This window comes from Astatotilapia calliptera, chromosome 12 (assembly GCF_964374335.1).
Source record: "Astatotilapia calliptera chromosome 12, fAstCal68.1, whole genome shotgun sequence".
NCBI lineage: Eukaryota > Metazoa > Chordata > Actinopteri > Cichliformes > Cichlidae > Astatotilapia > Astatotilapia calliptera.
The window spans coordinates 22,605,123-22,627,259 of NC_137433.1; the positions used below are offsets into that span (position 1 = coordinate 22,605,123).

Genomic DNA, 22,137 nt, shown 5'->3' on the forward strand with positions numbered 1-22,137 from the left:
ATGTTATGGGAACCGTAATTTGCTATGCTATAAAGTGTGCAAAGTGATACTTTTGAAAACATATTTGCTTGATTAATCTAGATTTGCTGTACAACTGTTTGTTTTGTAAAGTTCTCAAAATTGTTGCCGTGCTTATTTAAGTAGAACTTTTTAAACAAAAGAGATATTTAGAGTAAAACTAATAAAGGAAGTTTGACTTTCGTGTGTGTGTCTGCTGCAGACATGAAAACCTATTTCTTCTCGTGTTGCCAGATCGTGTCAGTCCAATGACGTTTCAGCATATGCATTTCTTTGCTGTGCAGTCGGCAGTGTGTGTGTGTGTGTGGTCCGTCTCACTACTTAAGCCTGTGCACGCGAGTGTGTGTATTTGTTCGGACCACTGAAAGTGATTGATGAGAGCTTCTGGCGCTGTATCTGCCCAGGCTGTGTCAATATTAACCTGTGAGGATGAGGGGGCCACAATACTCCTCCCACTGTTCCTCCCTCCATCCCTCCATCCTTCTCTCGCTCCACAATATGGCTGCTGTCAGACTCGGGCTCATCAATCCTCACACACACACACAACTGTCACTTCACTGACACTGCCATTTCTCAACACTGATATCCTGATGAGTGCAATGAAGCCTCCCAAGATTCGTTAAAACACACATATTCACTCACATAAGTACAAACACACAAGCAAACGCGCACGTGGCACGAACGCATGCAGACGCACACATGAGTTCACCTGCGCTCGTGTGCTGTGATGCAAGTTTAGGAGCCGACATGAACTGGTGTACGCACATGTGAGATCTAGGAGAGCAATAAAGGCTTCATCATTTATGGTACAATATACACAGAAATGATCAGATGATGCTAGTGAAGCTAAGAGCCAACTGTGTGCATATGCACTCAAAACTACACACACACACAGACACACACACACGGAAATATAGTCAGAAAACGAGCAGAGTGCGAATCTCTGCGATAACACGCAGGGCGACAGTCTGTCTGCCATTTGGCTCTTAACTGAGTAAATTACTACTCATATTGCCTGCCCCTCCTCTTTCTCCCTCTGCCACCTCCAGATACACAGATTGCCTTTTCTTATAAATTATCAACATGTTAGATATAAAAACCACTTGCTAACTATCTCCATGAACCTTAGGATATGGACACAGAAACCTGTATTTCATTTGTTGCACTTACCGGTGGCCGCCTTACCTCGAGAAACCTAGTTACTTTAAATCCTTCACTTGACTTGCTTTTAATTTGACTTTTTAGTAATGTGTTTACCAAAAGGTGAAAGTCCTTGTTCTTGTATAGATAGTTTAAATTCACAGTCCTTGCTGTCACTTAGCATCAGTGAGAAAACTTACTTTACATTCTGAAATGTGAGGTGATCTTAAAATGATGAGCTTGGAAAGTCAGCAGGCACTGAGATATTTAACTGATATTTACGGCCAGTGTTGTGGCTTTTTACTACATGCTTCACTGCAGTTCATTGGGTCATTTTGTATGCTCCTTATTCTTAAGTTCCAGCAATAGACAATTGCACTCTGTGGCACTAAAAGCTCAATGGACTACAACTTAAGAAAATATAAAGCAAAGGCAAACTAAGAAAACTCCAAGCAAAACTCCAATTCTGCAAAAGGAGAAAATACAACAAAATACCATAAACGTGCAGGAAGCACAGAGGGCTATTAGGAGGCACAATAAAGTGATGAAGATAGCTGGGAAAGGACTAATTGTTGCCAAAGTGCAAAATGAGCTTAAGTGGGTTGAATGCTGTTATTTTCCTTCATTCATTATTATTTCATTTAGGCTTCTGTGCTGTTAACTCTGAAGCGTTTCGCAGTGGAGTTTTCTGTATTTGCAGCATGATGCTTTTTTGTGTTTTCCCTAAATGCTGATTATATTCTGTGATGCCGGCAGATCTTTTTGATTATGATTTGTCTATTTGCCAGCATCGCATCGAGCTCTTAAGCGCAGAAGAAAGAAAGAAGGCAAACAACACTTACACCGACAACTGAAGGAAAAATTATGTTGGCGATTGTGTGGTGTCAGCGTAAGCTGTGTGAGCTCCTTTTTTGGTTTAGACCAGCTGTAACATCAAAACTTTGATGACTACTTGTCACACCGTTGACCTGCAACCATTACTATGAATAGCCAAAATAGGGTTGAACCCACGGTTGACACAACATTTTTGAGTACAATTTCTATGCTTTTTAAAAAAAAATAAAAATACTTTTTCAATAAACTCAAATGTGTTTTTCTCTCTTTCAACTGTCCTCTTACTTTTTTTGCATCTTAACTCTTTACATCTTCTTCTCAAACTGTTTATAGGCATCTGTTTCTCAGACTAGGCCTTTATCCACACACACACACACACACACACGTTCTCTCTCTCATTGGCTGTCTTTGCTCCACAGGTAGCAAGTCTTTAGCGGCTGCTTGCAGTTCTCCCAACCTGCCGTCATTATGCACAATAGCCTTAGGTACAAAACTCAGGCCTCATAACTCACGCCCCGCGTGCGTAAATTCCCGTGCAAACACAGTCAAAGCAAAAACACATTTCCTGCTGTCGCCAACATCTCCGGCAAAGAATTAATCAAGCGTTCATCCATTTAGGCTCTTTGCATACCCTTTCCGTCAGAACACAGAATGCTAAGAGAGTTGCGAGTTCTTCTCAGGCGATCGTTTCGCCACCCTGATGAATCCATCAAGCGAGGTTTGATTTATACATCTGTCTGTGATCACAGCGGTACAGCTACAGTAAATGGGGTGGCAAGGAGCGAGCTGACACCTCCCTGCTCAAACACACACATGCAAATGCACGCACACATGTGCAGTATATACCACTTGCCAAACACACACGCATTGCTGAACTCACACACACACACGTACACACACACACGCATGTACTTGCATACTAACAGCCATTCACTCTTATTCACACTCCTGCTCACACATGCGTACACAAGAGTATTACTGCTTATGAAGTTTTTGGAAAGACAGAGGGGAAAGGGGAGGGTGGTATGAAAGTTTGCAGAGGAAGAAACCCAAATGTCTTTCAGTCTATCTCATATGGGCCTTCTCCGCATGCTTCATTCACTCAGCTCTAAGTGCGGGGATTTGGGGGCCAAGATGCGAGCACTGAGTCTATAAATGTTTTGTTTTGTTTATTTGTTTGCCCTCAAAGCCTGAGGAAGCCACAGGGGGAGAATGAAAATGGGGAAGAGAAAGATTCAGAAGATTCTTCTTCAGCAGAGATGAGGAAGAAACATCAGCGTAAGATGCTGAAGATGGAGCGGAGACTCTTGTGCAGCATCAAAATGGTTTCAATAAATGCCATATTTTTGTACATGACACAAACAGTATAATGTGCACTGTAGCCAAACAAATTTACATCAAAATATGTATCTTGGAATCTTGTTGATGTGTTTATACCACAAGAGTATTTTTACTATGTAAGAAGATGCAATCTAACACTTAAACTAGTTGGGGGAAAAAACAAAAAAACCATCAAGAAATCCCAGGATACTGTAAATAGAATGCAATCTTTATGCATTCCTTCTTAATATAGGGATGTTTCACATGGCTACAGCACTATGTGCTTTATGAGTCTGCTCACCCAGAAAATCACTACAGCGCAAGAAAGAAAGACACAGAATCCCAGAGAGTAATAGAAAAATAGAGGGGGTGGAGGGGCGGGGCACCCTGGCTTCCTGGTCTTCAATCTTAGTCCCTGGGAGGCCCACCCTGCACCTGCTGTCTCCTAGTGCGTCTCATCAGAAAGGCATTTACTGAGTGCCGTGGCTGCGGGCCCCTTCATTAGCGAGCATAATTATTTGTGCAAGTGGCGTAGGGCAAAACTGGCCCTGCATAAACAAACAGAAGGGCCGGAGGACTGCGAACAAACAACACATTAGAGACAATCAACGTTGCCAAAATGAAACCTAAAGCGCAGCTCAGATGGAGATGGACACGTACGCAAACACAATCAGATAGAACAGAACAAACAAATCTACCTCAACAACACAAAACATTGCATAAATGAAAACAGGAAAAGTAAACAACATCCAAAATAATGCTAACTCATCGGCACTACTGTGTCAGCTTCTGCGGATGTGAGGCGCTGAGCTGACATCTCGCCATGTTTTTGTTGTTCATGCATTTTTAATTGCAAGTATCTGACAAATAATAACAATGACAACAATAAAATGGCTTTCTGTGTTAATACTAAAGACAAATTCAAATATCTTATTCATATGCTGCACTAATAAGCAGATATCTGTGTATGAAGCATCCAACGGGCCTATGGATGCTACTGGTGTTTTCTGATGAGTCATCATGACACCCTTTCTTCCAAATATGGTCACACCCAAGATGGCATCAGCTACAATACTTAAAAATCGAGGCTTCAAATCAAGAGTTAAAAAATAGTGGGTGATAGCCCGGTAGTTATGTCCATCTTTTATATACAGCCTTTTCAGGGCACACTGTGCTGACTGTGGAGCTGCTGTGATGAGAGTCCATGGTTCTGTTCTGATTAACCCCACATTGCCCACTTCAGGTATAAGTGAGTTGCTGTCCCCAGTTAACCCTATAAGGTCTAACCACCTCTTCTCTGAACATAACAACAGCCTGATGGCTTAACCAGAGATTTTATCTTTTACTAACCCCAACCACAGGAGACGCATCAAAACAATTTTGTTTCACTTTATTTTCCCATCAAAACCAAAAAAGTACATTCTCCAAAATACAGGGTTTGAGGACTCATACCTCAAACCTTGTTCATAAGTTAAGGTAACCTGGAATTAGTGAAACTCTTACCCATGGTTACAGATATACACTGTAAAGACTAACTTACTGAACCTTCTGCCACTGCAGGTTGGAAAAATGACAGAAAACAAATAGAGATATAGACATCAACACAATAACAAACACACACACACACACACACACACACACAGTTAGAGTGGTCACGCGCACACAGAGCATAAGATGAATGATTTTGTTTGCCGCACAGAGAAAACAAATACCATCAAAATAGTTATTGTATCTTGGTGTAACATTAAATTACTGAACTAACATGCAAACTTTTCCTGATCCTCCGAGAAGCGGAAACAGCTTTAAAAAAAAAAAAGAAAAGAAAAGAAAGAAAAAGAGAAAAAAAGACGAGGAACTCTAAAACACATTGTACTTCTTAGATATCCATATTAACATATGAAAAAAAAAAATCACATTATTCGCATATTCTCTGAGCGAGTGTACGTCTGTGTATGGCTGTGGGCTCCTGTCCTTCCCACAGTTCATCAACTCCACAGCATGACAACTCTTCATCTGACCGAAGCTTCATCTGCCAGCGCTAATTTCTGAGCTGTGAAAATCTCAAACACACACGTGCTGGCATGAATATGCGAATAATGCGTCTTTAGTGGGGGGGTTTTGTGTTCATCAATTTGAGGTCAATGTAAGTGTTACACAAAACTTTTCAAATGATCAAGGTGATGATGCACAACAGCGACGTGCCCTTGAGCAACGCCCTTGACCCCTATGGTGCTGCACTGCTGTGGTGCTTTTTTTACTAGTTGATACAATGCATCTACCACAGAGCATGGAAGCTGTAATGGATGCAAACACAGCATCTCATAAGGAATCTGTACAGCAGGGGTTCTCAAAAATTTGGGGGCTATGGACCTCATACAGGGGAGAAGATTTTCCAAAGACTCCTTCACAACGATCTTGGTAGTCTGAGCTCAGAGTCACTTTATGTTGTGAACTGACTCAAATGTTAATGCTCATCAGCTAACTAGCTGTCTAATAAAGCAAGCTACTGAACAGCTGGAACATCTCGCTATTTTGCAAAAGAAGTGAGTGACAGAAGTGACTGATGTGGTGCATCTGGATCAGATCTGATTTTTTTTTAATAGTCTTCAAACAACACCAGAGGGAGTAATGGACACAATATGCTCTTTTTATTAGGGTTAATGGTTCCTATTAGAAGTTAGTAAGGGTTTTGCTAAGACCTTTGCTACTGACTGTACACCCCACTCAGAACTATTGTGTTATGTGGGATTTATTGGTGTTCAGTTGTGCAGGTCTTTGGCTGCATAATGAGAGAGACTGTGGGAATTTAACTAACGTAGAGGCTCCAAAGCATGTAGCCCTCTAAAAAGCCTACAGAGCAGGAAGAAGCACAAAAATGTCACATCATAAAGAAAAAACAAACAAACAATGGCAGTGGAAAGTTTTAACTGTTTTTAGCACTTGATTCACACTTGGTTCCAGTGGTTGGTGGTGGTTTTCTCACCAGTACTACCAGAGATGTCTTTCTGTTAAAAGGGAGTTTTTCCTTCCCACTGTCACCAAAGCTCTTGCTCGTTGGGGGTCATCTGATTGTTGGCGTTTTCTCGGTTTTCCCTGCATTATTGTCAGGTCGTTATCTTACAATATAAAGTGCCTTGAGGTAACTGTTGCTGTGATTTGGTCCTATATGAATATAAATGAACTAAATTTAACTTTAGTATAATTTTTTTTTCCTATTGTGTCATCCATGTTCTCCACAGAACGGGCTGAGCTAGTTTTTTTATTTATTTTTGTTTTGGTGCTGACCACTAGTGACAGTACACAGCTATAACATGGGGGGGTTTTCAAAGATTTACATTGCTCCTCCTGATTCCCAGAGCAGCACCATGCTTGGTGCTTTATAGTACACATCACGAAGAAACTTGCTGTCATGCAGAAAACTAACTCTAATGTCAAAAATATTTAAATAAGGTCGCGCTGCGGCATTTAAATGTAACGTTGCTTCTGTAAGGTGAAGCACTGAAAAATTCAGATAATTGTTGCTCTTGTGCAGGAGCAGCAGCAGTATTTTATTCTTCTATAGTCAAACACAATAACAAGTGTTTGAGAAACCGACAGAAATATTTGCCTTTGCAGTTTCAACTGTAGTGACTCTGAAGGGAGGAAGCTCATTTCGTTTGTACTTTTCTCTTCCTGTAATAGAGGAGCACCCAGACTGACTAATGTATGTTTGTACAGTATACAAAAATACATTAGTCAGTATATACGATGTGTCCGTATCGTTACACCACACACTGCAAGCTTTTTCTTCTGCTAACTAGGCAATCACAGGCATCTTTTTTTTTTTTTTAAACAAAAATCTAACTCTGCCCTCTTTAACCATCCAACACACACACACACACACACACACACACACACACACACACACACACACACACACACACAGAGAGAACACTTTGACAAACACATAGCACATAAACCATTAAAGACTAATTGAATCTAATTTATTTAGTTTTCTGGAAAGAATCATTTAAGGCAGAACTTCCCTAAGCCCCCCTCAATAAATGACTCTCATACCGTTTTACTCTCTTTTCAAACACAATTAAAAAATAATATATAAATATATACACACTGCAAATGACATGCATATAAGGAGTTCATTTTGGAGCCCGATCTCAGGTCATTAGTAACCCACCATGACGCTGTGGAGTTGGGGTCCGCTGGCGACACACAAGCCCCTGGCCATTTATTCTATATTAAGTCTTTAATGGGCCCTCTCTCTCTTTCTCTCTCTCTCCCTCCTGACACACAGCATGCAGGCTCAGCGCTGGTAAAATATGCACAGAAAGTCCGGTGCGCAAACACAGACAAAGCCATTCAAATGAATGGTTATTTATTCGCTAAACGAGGATCTGGGTGTTTAATGTTCCTTGGACGTTAGGTAGTTTTCTGGGGGAGGCAGAGCCATACCCCTACGGCTACAGACATCATTTATTTTACACATAGCCTAATACTGCACGCTAGGCAGCCGCTGAGAAAAATGGGCTTTGGAAGTGAGAAGGAGATATAAAAGAAATAATGAATAATTTTTTATTTTGGTGGTGGGGGGGGGTGCTTTTGGGTGGGGGGGGTGAACACATTAGCAGGGAGAAAAGCAAGGGGTAAACTTAAAGGCTTAAAGCACCCTGTTTGCGTGTATGTGCGTGTATGTGCGTGTGTGTGTGTTGTTTGCAAATGTGAAGAGGAAGAAAAAGAGTGACAGAGCTAGAGAAGTCATCACCAGCATTACACAAATGTTTCAATATGTGTGTGTGTGTGTGTCACATTTTTGGAATCAGTGGGGAGGAAGGTGATACATGATTGTGTGCGAGGCTCTCGAGCTTCCATCTACATCTCATCCAAATGCAGAACATCACAACAGCAGAGGGGCTCCTCTTCTACACTACAGCACCTCCCAAATTTGACACAGCGAAGGTGCGATGTATCCATCAAAAGTAACTTTTTAACAAATGAAACATTATCTCTTTCTCTTTTGTCGCTTAAAAGACAACAGAAGTTTTCTGAGCTTCTCTGAAAACATTACAACCCACGAAACACTAAAAAGAAGACTAATGGGGTTAGTAAGTAAAAAATAATAAGGATATTAATCCAATATTCCATTATCAGCACACTTTATGTATTACTGTGTACAATAAATAAAGTACACATAACCATTGATTTTGATTTGTGTTGTGTACGGTTTATAGGAGTATATCAGAAAACTGTGCATAAGTCTTGAGCCACCACTCATTGCTTTATATTTTGATAGGAAAACAGGAAGTAGGCACGCATTCACACGTTTCCATGCATGGAAATACAGCATATAGGGCAAAAAGAGAGTTTGTACAATTATAGCAAACTTGGAAGTCAGTATTTGGCACTTTTATTCTTCAACACAGCTTGAACTCTTTCAGGAGTAGTCCTTCAGGCTTCTTGAAAGACGTTAGTTCCATCGTGTTTTACAAATGGCTGAAGAAACTCACTGTTTTATCTCTCACATGACCTCCTCTTGGATTCATCACTACATAGACCCTGTTGGTACTGATTTTCAGTCCAGTTCTTGTGTAGGTTGGCATACCGCAGCCTTTTTCTCCACATTTCCCTTCCTTAAGAATGACTTTTTGACAGCCATCCTTCCACTGAGACCATTTCTGATGTGGCTTCAGTGATCAGTAGATGGATCAGCTGCAGGGTCTGATGGAAAACTGCTTTCAAAATTCATCTGTCAGCATCATAAATATATATATATATATTTCTCTTATGAGTGAAAAAGCAGTTAATGTGCAAAGAGAAACTTTAAAAGACCTTCAGAAAGCCTGGAGAACTTCTCCTAAACACCACTATGAAGCTTTACAAGAAAGTCTGCCTACTTGGAAGCAAAATATAAACAAATGAGTGGTGGCTCAAAACTTTTTAAAAAGTACTTTTCATAGATCCTGTGATGTGATTTTTGGCATAAGACTGGTACTTTATTTAATAAGAATTTACCTCCTTATCTGTAGCCATCGAAGTGAGTACTACGGTCATCTCTCCATCCGAAAACTCCTTTACCTCCAGAGTCAGCTGCTGCATCAAGTCTACATCCAGTCAGCACATATACAAACAGACTAACAGTTATATGAAACACACACATATAAGGATCCAAAACGGTTTCACAACAAATAACAGAAAAAAATATATAAAGCATGAATTCCCTCTCCAGATGTGAAAGGTAAGTAAAACGATGTTACAATGCTGCAACAAATGGAATTTTTGCATTCATGCAAACACAATGCTGTCAGGAACAACACAGCCCTGTTATCTAATTAGACCTTATGTTAATACTGCAACGTGCACAGACTGTGCTCCACTGACAGCTCCCTCACTGTCCTGTTAGCTTTACTGCTCCTGCTAGGGAAAGATTATTTATACTGGTTTTACTGCTATTAGAGTTGATGTTGACACATGATTACAACCTGACTACAGATTTACTTGACAGAGAGATCAGGGTGGACTTTCATCAGTCCTCTAATACAAATTACATGGACAGTATTTCTGCTATGCAATGGTAGGAGAAGCAGGGCTTGTTAATAACACACTTCATGGTTCGGTGGTGAAGGGAGACTGATTCATCTTAAAGTAAAAGTCAGTAGCAAGAAAAAAAAAAAAGCAGTTTCGCAAATAATTATTACCTGACACTAACCTGCATAGTAGGTAGGTTTAATAGTCTAATTGTTACAAACCTAAAGACTGAGTTTATTAACAAAACTAAGTTACCTTTTTGTAAAATAACACAAAATACAGTGGTTAACAAATTTATTATAAGTTTGCTGGGGTAAGTTACCAGTATTTATAATCACCCAAATCATTTTTTATGTTTCAGTACCCATCACTAGTATGCGCAAAGTCTTTAACTGAAAGAGCTTTTAAATTAATAGTTTTAATGCTAAATTATAATTATTGTTGTTGAATTTTAAAATTTACTGTTTTCCAAAAGAGTAGAAAAAAGGTGATGATGAAGAATATTATTCTTTTTTTTATTCAGAGGATTATATTTACTTCAAAAATTATATTTATTGCATTCCTGAAAAGGAAAAAATGTTGTAATGGTTGAATGTAATGATTAATTGATTTTCTGATTTCTCAGAGAACTCATATATATACATGGTCTCATAAATTTGTTAAGCACTGTACATGACATTGAAAACTGTTATATGAATATATGGCCAAATAGCACTGACTGGGTAAACAGTGCAGCGGTGGGCAATTAATTTTCCCAAGGGGCCGACGTGAGAAACTTGGACTGTTGTGGAGAGCTGCACCAATAAGCTTTTAACGAGATAAAATAAATATTAAGCAGAACCGGGTTTGGCTTATTGCGGAGGGTCTCAGTTTCTCGTGTGGCCCCTTAGGAAAATTAATCACACGCCCTTATGCTAATGGGTGTATTAAGTAAGCTGGACACGACACAGCACTGACACTCAGCCTCATGACCAGTTTGTTCCCATGGCCCCAAAAAGCAACATTTTCCCACAACAAGGTCAGCTCTGACTCTTACACTTAAACTGATGTATTTTCAAATAATGAAGTCTCTCTGTCAGAGATTAAGAAAAACTTTTTTTTCCTTCAAGAAATGCGATGCTATCTATGAGTCTAGTATTTGAGTGGTACAGAGACTGGTTTGCACATTTTACTGGATTGATCTTTGTAGTGACAATCAATTTATACATCACTGATACACTTCCAAGATAAGATGCTGAATGCAACCCAATATGATAACCCACTGGTCTGAAACTAGCTCACAGTTAAACTCAAAGGAATGGAATCATTGTTTCTTGCATTGGTTATACTTCCTCCCATAAAGTGCTATGAAATACGATGCACCTGCCGCTGTGTTGCTTTGATGAGCATATAAGAACAAAGCTATATCAGACTCTCTACTCCAGCCAGTCTCTCTGTTTAGATTCACTTTGTGATCGAACGCACACCTTGTAACTTCACTTCATTGTGCTCACCAACAGCGACTTCCCCCCATTGCTCCAAGGATTTCACGAGCTCCTCCAGCTGTGCTGAATGACGGCCATGTTTCATCCAAAAGGCTTCTGTCTGGAGTCGCAGGGCCTCTGTAGACACACAAAACAAGTGCAGAGTGCAATCGTCATGCTAACTCTGGCTCTCTTTCACAAGTTCATATACACAATCCGCGTAATGGTAGGTTGCCCCACGAATTAAGAGTGAAAAAATAAATCGCTAAAAGTAAATAATTACTGACAATTTACACTTCTGTTTTCCTACATTTCAGTATGATTAGTTACAAGGTTGTGCACTTGCTTGGGCAGGTTTACACTTAATACTGTTTGTACATCACAAAGACAACACAGCACACAGAGAACGATTAACTCCTAATAAAATGAGACAGTAAGAATAATATTTAGGACATGATTTTGTTAGTGTATAAATAATATTAGGTGTTTGTGCTATTATTTTCTCCTTTTCATCAAGCGGACACTGAAAGACATTTTGTAAGAGAAAAGAAATCAGTGCAAGCAATAATTTTCTTTTATGCTTATGAAAAAAGTAAGTTTGGCTTTTTGGAAGCCGCTTGCACCACTGTGTGATCTCTCTAAATCATATTTGAGGATATCAGTGAATGAGTCTGATTTATAAGTCAACCAGTTATGTAAAAACAACCTTAAAGTGTGAATTGTCTGTTTGGGATGTATACCCAGACCCCACCTCCATGATAACTGTCTTCTCAAAGACCTTATGTTATTTAGGGAAAGAGCTGAGTTCCTGTAGGAATCAATGAACCTGTACAAAGAACTCTCCCAGAGAAATATGAGCAGTGGACTACTCACAGCACATGATTCTCCTGTTCTATTCATCTTTCTTTTCTGTCTCTGCACTTTACTCCTCTCTCTCTGCCGTTTCCCTCCATTCTCCACCTTAATTCACTTTTCCTCTGTCTGTCTCTCTGTAAATCTCAGTGAAAGTTGATGTAGAGCATTATCGAACAAGGATCAGATGCTTTCTGCAACCTAACCTCCACACAGGTGCCTAGCATCGACGTCTGGAGTACCTGTTTGGCAGGCTGTTTTACTGGCTTAACAACATGTGCACGGAAAGCATCTCAATTAAAGTTTTATGGGGAGTTATGGAGTTATTTTGTTATTGACGGCATAAAATATCATTACATGCAAAGAATATTTTACTCTAGCTTACACAGAAACTAGAAAGTTTTGTCTCTAATAGAGTTCACACGCGTAGTTTACACACATTTTTGTTCTCTGCTCATCTACTTTTTTTCATTTCACGTTGATTTGTTGTGATAACTTTTGTTACTTTAGGAGGAAAATACAACTACCTGACAAAAGAGGAAAACAGACTAAGCTAAATTAAAAAGAAAAAAAGTCACATTACGGGACTCTGTGTGTCTCTCCGAGCTCTTACTTACTCACATTCACCACCCTTCATCTTTCTCGTTCTCGATCTCTCCTGGTGAGTGTTAAGCGAGTCATGTCAGGGGATTTGTGTGTGTCCTCCTTCATCGCCCCATTACTCCCCCTGGGGGGAGGGCGCCTGTGCTTCTCTCACCTCCAAGAATCTCCCCCAGCGTTGCTCTGATGTGCTCTGCTGCCTCTTGAAGAATCTCTTTGGTGACTGTCGTCACCGCGGACAATGCCCCATCATCCCCCGCGTCCTGCTGCCCGTCATGATAGACCACTCGCTGGATGCTGGACTCCAGAGTGCGGCACTCAGAGCTAGAAGAGGGAGAGGACGGGGGTGAAGGGGATATGGATGGCTGCCGGGGTAGGAGCAATGATCATGATTCATTTGCATAAATACAACACTCTTTTTTGTGTCATGTGGGATGAACACACACACACACACACACACACACACACACACCTAAATGATCTTCCAAAATAATCTAGACATCAACAAATGGTCTTCGCTGCCAAAGCCCATTGCACCTGTGTATATTTGTGGTTTTGCGTGCACATGTACGTAAGTTTCCTAAATTTGAGCTGAACTGATCTGCAGACTGACCTGGTTCTGCTGGTCTGAATCTGAATTGCATTCACCTGTCTAGCAGTCCATTTCTCAGCAGTGTGAGCGAGAGCCTTTTGGTGCGATGTAGTCTCATGAGGTCTACATCGTCTCTCCAAAGCAGCAAGCTCTCACAAAGCTTCACCCTCTTCAGATACCTCGCCGTCTCCTCGGGCAACACGGTGTCACATCTGCAGCCACACAGCACCGGCACACACACTCCACCTGATGATTCTCTCTTCAGATGCCCAAAGACACACAGAAAGCACATGAAGCCAAAAAGAAGTTGAAAGTACATCATGTTTGGATAAAAGTGTAGAATCTGAATGCAGCATTTCAAGAAGTGTCTGGTATCATAATTTCACCGAGTTAGCGGAATGCATATAGTGGAAATTACTGCACTTGATTCTACAGTGAGGCAATATTTTGTTTGATGTCGAAGTGAAAAATGGACATTTTATGCCCTGCTGCCACTCATCGGTTACATTTTTACCAAGGTAGTGTTTCAGCTTATACAAGCTGAGAGCGTTTTTTGGGGGGGGGGTTTTCATAAGCATAAAAGAAAATTATTCCACGAAAACATGATTTGACATGGGGGAGAGAGAGAAACAGCCATAGCAAAGTTCTCAGTTTTAATTGGCAGTCTGAAAGGTTTGGGGCAATGGTCGAGTTTTGTGAACTAAGCAAAGGAGAAAATTTGCACAAAAACTAGAGCTGTACATGACACATTAACACAAATCAAACAACAATATGCCAAAATGGATATGTAGAAGGCATACTAAATGTGGTTAGTTTTTGAATGTGCTGTCAGTAGAAACATTGTCCTACTGCATGCTGCACACAAATGGAGGAGCTGGAAATTAATTAAACACATTGTATATATATATATATATGTGTATATATATATATATATATGTGTATATATATATGTATATATATATATATATATGTGTATATATATATATATATATATATATATATATATATATATATATATATACACATATATATATATACACATATATATATATATATATGTGTATATATATATATATATATATATGTGTATATATATATATATATATATGTGTATATATATATATATATATATATATATGTGTATATATATATATATATATATATATATATATATATATATGTGTATATATATATATATATATATATATATATATATATATATGTGTATATATATATATATATATATATATATATATATATATATATATATATATGTGTATATATATATATATATATATATATATATATATATATATATATATATATGTGTATATATATATATATATATATATATATATATATATATGTGTATATATATATATATATATATATATATATATATATATGTGTATATATATATATATATATATATATATATATATATATATATGTGTATATATATATATATATATATATATATGTGTATATATATATATATATATATATATATATGTGTATATATATATATATATATATATATATATATATATCTTGTAATTTTACGAATAGTTCTCCAAGCTTCTTTAAGGACACTCAAAGTTCTTCTATGGATGTCCTCAAAGTTGTGTTTTGTTCTGTTTTTGTCTCAGATGATGCTCCACTACTTCAGTAATATGAAGGTTTGTGTTCTGGGGAGGCCAATCCATGACTGATAGCGTTCCACTGTGTGTTTTTCTATCCAGGTTTTTTGTTTGTTTGTTTTTTTACTGCACTGGCAGTGTGTTTGTGACCATTGTCAAGCTAAAAACAATGTTGCTGCCAACCACGTTTCACAGATTCAGTTAAATAAATGGGAACATAGTATGTGTTTTTGCGACAGGCTGCTAGTAACAAAGTTCAATTTAAAACCAATTCTTTGCTGAGTTGTTCATTATGCGTAGACACAATTCACGTAGGTGCCTTATTTATGCTTGAAGGATTCATAGGTCACTATGAGGTCCTGGAGAACTAATGCTCAAGACCACTTTCGAAGTTACAAGGAAGTCTGGCTCCTTGGAAACAAGATAGAAATAATGAGGGGCAACTCTAAAATTTTTCAGGGTAATATATAAACATGCAACACAAAGCACATGAACACAAACAGGTAGATATTGAAGTTACCTGGCTGAGGTGTAGAGCTAAGCACAGTGTTGCTGCTACAGTGTCAACATCTGGCTCAGGTCCACCTAAAACAGCATGGACGGGACCCTCTGATGCCTAAAAGAACAAAACGACCAATTTATTGTATCAGTATCTTTTCATTTCAGTATGATTGGAAGGACATTATTGTCTCTTTATGTCCCAACCAAACAAAAGAACTGTGAAGCACTTTGATCTGCTAGCTGATGTACAGTATATAATGTACCAGCATCAAGCCAGCATGATTATGTTAGATGACTGCAGCATTTTGAAACCCAACCTGATGCATTAATAATGAAGTCACGGTGCTGCAAGGCTTAGCTCATGCTTGAAAGAAAATGCTTGTAAATACGCACTACACTACTGGCAAAATCCATCATGGGAGCAAAGGATCAGTCGAAATTAGCAAGAATAACTTTTTCACTTCTAACTCAGAGTAACACGGTTTATCAGAGAAGTGATGACTTCCATTAATTTCTGCAAACAATGAGAACAAACACTCCTCATTTAGGTTAAGTGGACGCTAATGACAGCTCCATTACAGACATTAAACATTCATCTCAGGGTGAAAAAGGCAGAAAATTATTTTTCCCCCTTCATTTGTTGACTGGGACTCTTAGTAGAAGATCTTAATACGGCAGATGATTCATGAACTTATCTCTGGACATTTATGTATTTTTGTTAAAATTTGAAAAAAGACACTCTTATTTAGCTGATTTAGCAGGAGACAATACAGCCTATTCACCTTTACTTTTTTTTAACAAAATCATCCTCAACCATTGAGTGCCCTCACTGGGTGCTCTTTCTATACCAGTCTTTAACATTTTATCTAAACATCAGTTAAGTGCAGATAATCTGAATCACCACTAGTGCAAGACACACCTGCACCCTACTCCAAAAGGACTAGCAGGGCTACAAGTACCTTTACAACAACGTCACTGGGAGCATGACAGTCTATCAAAGATCAGTAACCTTGAGGCCACCGTACCCTCCTCCCAACTTAACCTCCATTCCACACATCTGCTCTTATATTTTTATGCTTTTACATTAGCAGGCTGATACTGATCTTTATAATTAAAAACTGCTGCATGCCTTTTAGTAGACTTCCAGTCTCTGTGTTATATGATAGTCAACGGCTGTCCTGGAATCAGTTAACATACTTACATTGTGATGGATTGACACCCTCTTACTTTTCTGAGCTTTTAACTATGCATTCTTCTAATAGATGATCAGATGCTTCTGGATGTTCCAAGAAGCAGAATAAAGCACAGAAGAGACCAGGCCTTTGCTGTAGTTACAGTTCAACTTTAAAGTTTAAATTAAGACCTCACCCAAAACTCAACGCTTTTGCTTTGTTTCTTGTTTGTTTTATGTTTTTTTTGCTGCATATTTCTGCTCTGTTTTATCCATTTTAGTTGTACAGCACTTTAGTTAAACCTTGTTTTGTTTTTAAATGTACTTGTAATGTAATGTAAAAAATTGACTTGACTTTAGAAAATGGTCAGCACAAACAAACTCTCAAAGCACGTTAACTTGTTACTTTATCTGGTAATCCTGCTTTCATCTTGCAAGCCTTACAAACACTCAGCAAATCTGTTGACTTATCAAATACATAATGGAGTCCGGTAATTTAAGGGAGCTAAATGCCATAGTTAGACACATAAAGCACTGGTAATAGTGCATAAGGAATTGAGCCAGTGTCTTGTTTCTGTTCTTATGGCCTCGCCGCTCAGGCCAGAGGGATAAATGAAATGAGGGGTGAGGTAATAAAGAGCAAAGCGCTCAGAGGGAGCGCAGAAAAAAAGATTTGAGGCTGCCTGATCATAAGAACGGAAGGAGTCTGGTTATACTGGAGGAAGGAGGCCAAGGAGTTCAAGAAAGGCTTATCAAAATGAGGAGCTGTAATATAGTTGGTGAGTCAGAGGTGTAGAAGAGGTGCAGGAAAGGAGAAAAGGAAAAAATGGAAGCCAAACAGGTAGAAAATGTGACAGGAAAGACAGAGAGGGGAGGGGCAGCGGGGAGGGCAATTTAAGAGGTAAAGCGGACGGGGGAAGTATCACAAAGAGGAAATAAAATAAGAAGCAGAAAGAGTACAGAATGTGTGCGAGGCAGAGAAGGATGGGGGACGGGCTCTCCTGCCCGTTCCTTCATAGCAGGGAGGGCAGCAAAATAAATCAATAGTAGATAGCCAGAGAAAAGGAAGTGATGCATTAGCAGGAGAAAAGGCCAATGTCTGTTCGACTGCAATAGGAGAACACTGGTGTGCGCGCACATGTGTACTGGCCACCTGATACCTTTCAATCTGAGTGCTCTCTTTCTCTCCTCCTCGCCTTTCTGAGCTGCCATATTCAAATCCTCTCCCCTCGTTTAGGTTTAGGACAGTTTTGTGAAATACATGAACAGCTGCTCTGATTTTATTTTTTATTTTTGCTTAGATAAATAAAGATTAAATGTAAAAACTACAAAATTTATTATTGTATTTGCTCTCAGCAAAAACTGAAATAGATTAATTTTTAAAAAAAAATCACTCCCTCTCTAACAGTTGTGAGACACTTAAACAACCTAATTCAACCTAAAATAATTAAAAATATTTACACCTGTGGTTTTGCAATCATTGGACCACCCGGTTCTTCATTGTGCTAAATTAGAAATATCTATTAATCATTATTGGAGTCTCAGCTTCCACCTGAATCGTGCGTCTGTAGAACACACTGCAGAACCGCTATGATGATTTCCTCTTAATATAGAAATAATATAAAAAGTACACACAGAGAACAGCTGCTTCCTGGTGTGAGGTCATACCAATGTGCCGTAGTGATGTTTACATGATGTACACCCCTAAATTTCCATACACGCGCTTCATCTCAACCTGACATCTTGGTCATATAGCTGAGGAACATATTGCAGCAGAATTCACACAATTTCTGCTGGGAAAAAAAGGAAAATAACAGAAATATTTTGGTGTAACAAATTAAAATGCTCACTAGAAAAAGAGAAAATAAGATCACAAACCTAATTAAAAAGTTCCAGTTCACGAGATATTGGATTTCAATGCTAATTTTCAATTAGGAGTTTCTATATAACCTTAAAAGTTACTCATTTTTGACTGAAGCTGTGGTCTCTCATCCATCCGTCCATCGGCTTATCTAAGTGAGAATCACAGAGTTTATCCCAGCTGTCATTGGGCAAGACATCAGTACACTCTGTTCAGGTCACCACTCCATCACACGAGTAACACAGAGAGACAGTCACACTCAAATTCACACCTAATCACCTGTTAACCTGACAAGTGTGCTTTTACACTGTGGGAGGAAGCCGGAGTACCTGGAGAGAAGCCTCAAAGCACAACAAGGACATGCAAACTCCACACAGAAAGGCCCCTGTAGTGATGACCGATTAATTGTATCATCTTCGCCACCAAACAATGTATATGCTCAATAAAACACTGCAAAAGGCAGCCTGAGTTGCAATGAATAAGAAAAGTCAATTTATGCATGGACCATGCATTCACGCAGACACGCTGGTGAGCATTAGGCCACTATGCTCACAGAAAAATCTGCTTTTTTGCAAATATATCCTCATTCCAGTGCTTAAAAGTGTTATCACGCATTAATTTTTCTGACATCACATAGGTCTAGCAGTTTATTTAATTAGATAGATAGATGTCTCAACAACAAAATCTATGTGATGCTCTAAATAATTCTAAATAATTAAAGAGAGAAAAATGACAAATGTTAGAACATCCCAACATACAAAGTTTTAAAATGACCTGTTTCTGAATGAAGGCGCAAACAAAGCCAATTAAAGCAGTCCTACGACTCTGTTTTTTTGTGTTTGCATGTGTGATAGTGTACAGATTGAGAAAGACAGATGCGCGAAGCGCACTCAGCATGCCGCTTTAGCTCGATGCCAAATGTCGTGAGAGTGAAGGAGTTAGAGCCGTGGAGCTACACAGAGCAAATCTGAGTGAGAAGGAAAGATGGCTTCAGTAAGTTCTAAGAGCCAACATAATTAGAGGTATTGCTGTTCTGGACCATAGCCATGCAGAGAGTGGAGAGAAAGCGGGATGAGGAGAATGACAGAGACGAGAGCGTGGTCAGCAAAAGAGTGAATCATCAAAGTTTACATTAGAGAGCTACGAGAGAGAGAGGGATAAAGTGCCCTCGCACACAATTTGTACGTGTGTGTGCATTTGTGTGCGAGAGAGAACTGAGGAATGGCTGTTAATCGTGACATGTGTTACACCTTATCTGGATCTGACATGACATGACACTCATCAGTCGTCCCCTCTTATCACTCAATTACCTTGCTGTGCTCTGATCTGCAGATTTGCCTCTTTGAGCTTTTCTTCTCCCCAGATAAAAGGTCTTAAACTCGCCTAAAAATTTAATCTCAGACAGGTTTGCATTGTGCTGACAGACAGCCGTTTACACAGATAAGTGAAATATTGTATTGTAAGTATATTAATTATTGTAAGTATTGTACGGTGGGTAAGAAATGCTGCAACCCTGCATGTTGGGTTACAACAACAATCGGTGTCCATAACAACATATTTTCCCTGGTATTCCCTTAACTAGAAATCACTTTGTTCATATCATTTTATTACGGCCTATCGCAGACACCTATATGCAATTACTGTAATAACCGGGCAATATCAAGACAGAGATTTTTCTCTGAAATATTTATCTCAGCTTTGACGTGCATCAGCAAGCTCAGGCAATTATGTACATTACCCTGTTACACTACTCCTTAAGACACACACACGCACACACACACACAGCCTTTATCTGCTGATGAAAAATATGCTTGAGGGCAGCTACTAAATGGGCCATGATGTGAGGCTGATTTCTCAATGTATAGGATGTTTAAGAGAGGGTTGTGAGAAGAAAAAATATTAACTTTAAGACTAAAAAAACTGCTCTGTTTTGGTTTAGTATGTGCTCATGTGTGAACGCCAATCAAGTCCTCTCAGACTGTGTGGTGGGTGTTTTCCTTCCCCTCCAAAGAAAATAAGGAGCAACATAGCAAAACTAAAACTATTAAAGTCATATTTCAGTACATGGTGTACAGTAGAGCATCTGACACAGACAGATATTTCTGATCATCCCCTTCCTGGACATTGTAAAGAAATGATGCGAAGCCTTGCCAAAATATGATGTCCCAAATACGACAGAGACAGTATTAACAGGAAATGAATACCCTTTTTGTTTAGTGTGTTTGTGTGTAAAGGGGGATGGCGACACACACATACAGACACTAGGGTCTCTCAAGCACATGCCCAAAAAGCAGTTTTAGGGTCCTCCATGAACTCAAGGCATGTAGACCACATATCTGCTACAACATAGGCTGGATGTGCTGGATGTGCCCCTGAACGCAACATAATGCTTCACAGATGCTCTACGTTCATTTGATCCGTATAAATTAAGCTGTTTAGTATTTGCATGAGGCTTTTTTGACAGTGTGCGAAGAGATATTCAGCTCTGGATCAAATGCAAATTATGAGTCAGTATCTGCAGAGCAGCCAGATAGCAGGGAAGGACAGCCTCCGGCTAAACTTGTTGATGTCACGCCTTCCCCTCATTAGAAATCTCCTCATTCAAATTCACACACTGGTGTTCCTGTAAACACAACGTGCTTATTGTATTGGACCAAACACGCCGTTCTTTTCCTTTTGTGCTGTCATACTGGCGATCTACAGGTGCTTTGGGGGGTGGGCATGGGGGGCGGGAAGACCGAGGGGACGTGAGAGGCGTTTGCCGTGCGCTTTTCCAGCAACAGGAACGCAGCCTGTAGCACAGCAGTAGCAGCTTTCCCGTCATGGTCTCATTCATTATACCCGCAACCTGGTGTTAACGCCGCTGAAGGCTCTTAACTCACCCCGAGTCTGCTCTGGACCCTCCGCAAATACTCTTCCATGTCGGCCTGCGTCGCTACGGCGCTGTTGCAGATCTCTCCATAGACCAAGTTTCGGCAATAAGGCAGCTGATGTGGGCTTGTGTTTTTTCTCCCCCCTCTCTCCTCGCTTCCGAGTCCCCCGCTGCGCTCGCACTGCAGCACTCGCTGCTGCCGCGAGAGACGTCGGTCCTCCCCTTCTCAACGGGGCGAACCCACAACACCGAGCAGTGGGTGTGACGGTAGGAAGAGAAGATCCGACGGAGGCGCGCTCGGTGATTCAGCCGCGCACCCTGCGGTGGTAGGAGGCCCCCTCCCCGCCCTTCGTCCTTCTCCCCCGCTCAACCCCTCCTCCCCGTGCACATTAACACATCCCTATCCTATCCCATACAGCCTCAGATGAGACCATACTGAATTTAGTGAGTGATGAGTGCAGCCTAGCGCTCCAGCTTTACGTTACAGCACGCTGCTGGTTTGGCTCTATTCTTAATTTGAGGATATTCACACTTGTGGTGCACAGGGGAGGAAAAATGCCGCAATATGATAACAACCACAGCCAAAGAGCACCGCAGTACCTTTCTGGTACGGGCGTGCTTTCACAGGAAGCACTTTAATTAACCTGAAAGATGTCCCTGTGAGGAACAGTAACACACACACACATAGGAAGTCAGCCAATCCTGAAACTTTAATATTTAAAAGAGGTCGTTTATCATTGGTTCATTGTGCCAC

General features: G+C 39.8%; 1 protein-coding gene across 6 annotated transcripts in view; it reads right to left on the minus strand.

Annotated features, from left to right (window-relative positions):
• LOC113033696 (uncharacterized) overlaps window positions 1–21,699 on the minus strand; it is a 38,718-nt gene extending 17,019 nt beyond the window's left edge. For 4 of the 6 annotated variants that reach the window (XM_026187744.2, XM_026187741.2, XM_026187740.2 and 1 more), the window contains exons 1-6: window positions 21,394–21,699; window positions 15,499–15,594; window positions 13,395–13,597; window positions 12,904–13,070; window positions 11,298–11,432; window positions 9,319–9,407 (exon numbers count right to left, since the gene is read on the minus strand). In XM_026187744.2, the coding sequence (XP_026043529.2) occupies window positions 9,319–9,407; window positions 11,298–11,432; window positions 12,904–13,070; window positions 13,395–13,597; window positions 15,499–15,594; window positions 21,394–21,432 (729 nt within the window). In that variant the 5' untranslated portion in view covers window positions 21,433–21,699. The remainder of the gene's footprint in view (window positions 1–9,318; window positions 9,408–11,297; window positions 11,433–12,903; window positions 13,071–13,394; window positions 13,598–15,498; window positions 15,595–21,393) is intronic. The other 2 variants (XM_026187742.2, XM_026187743.2) reach the window with 2 other exon arrangements.
• Between the last annotated feature and the right edge of the window lie 438 nt (window positions 21,700–22,137).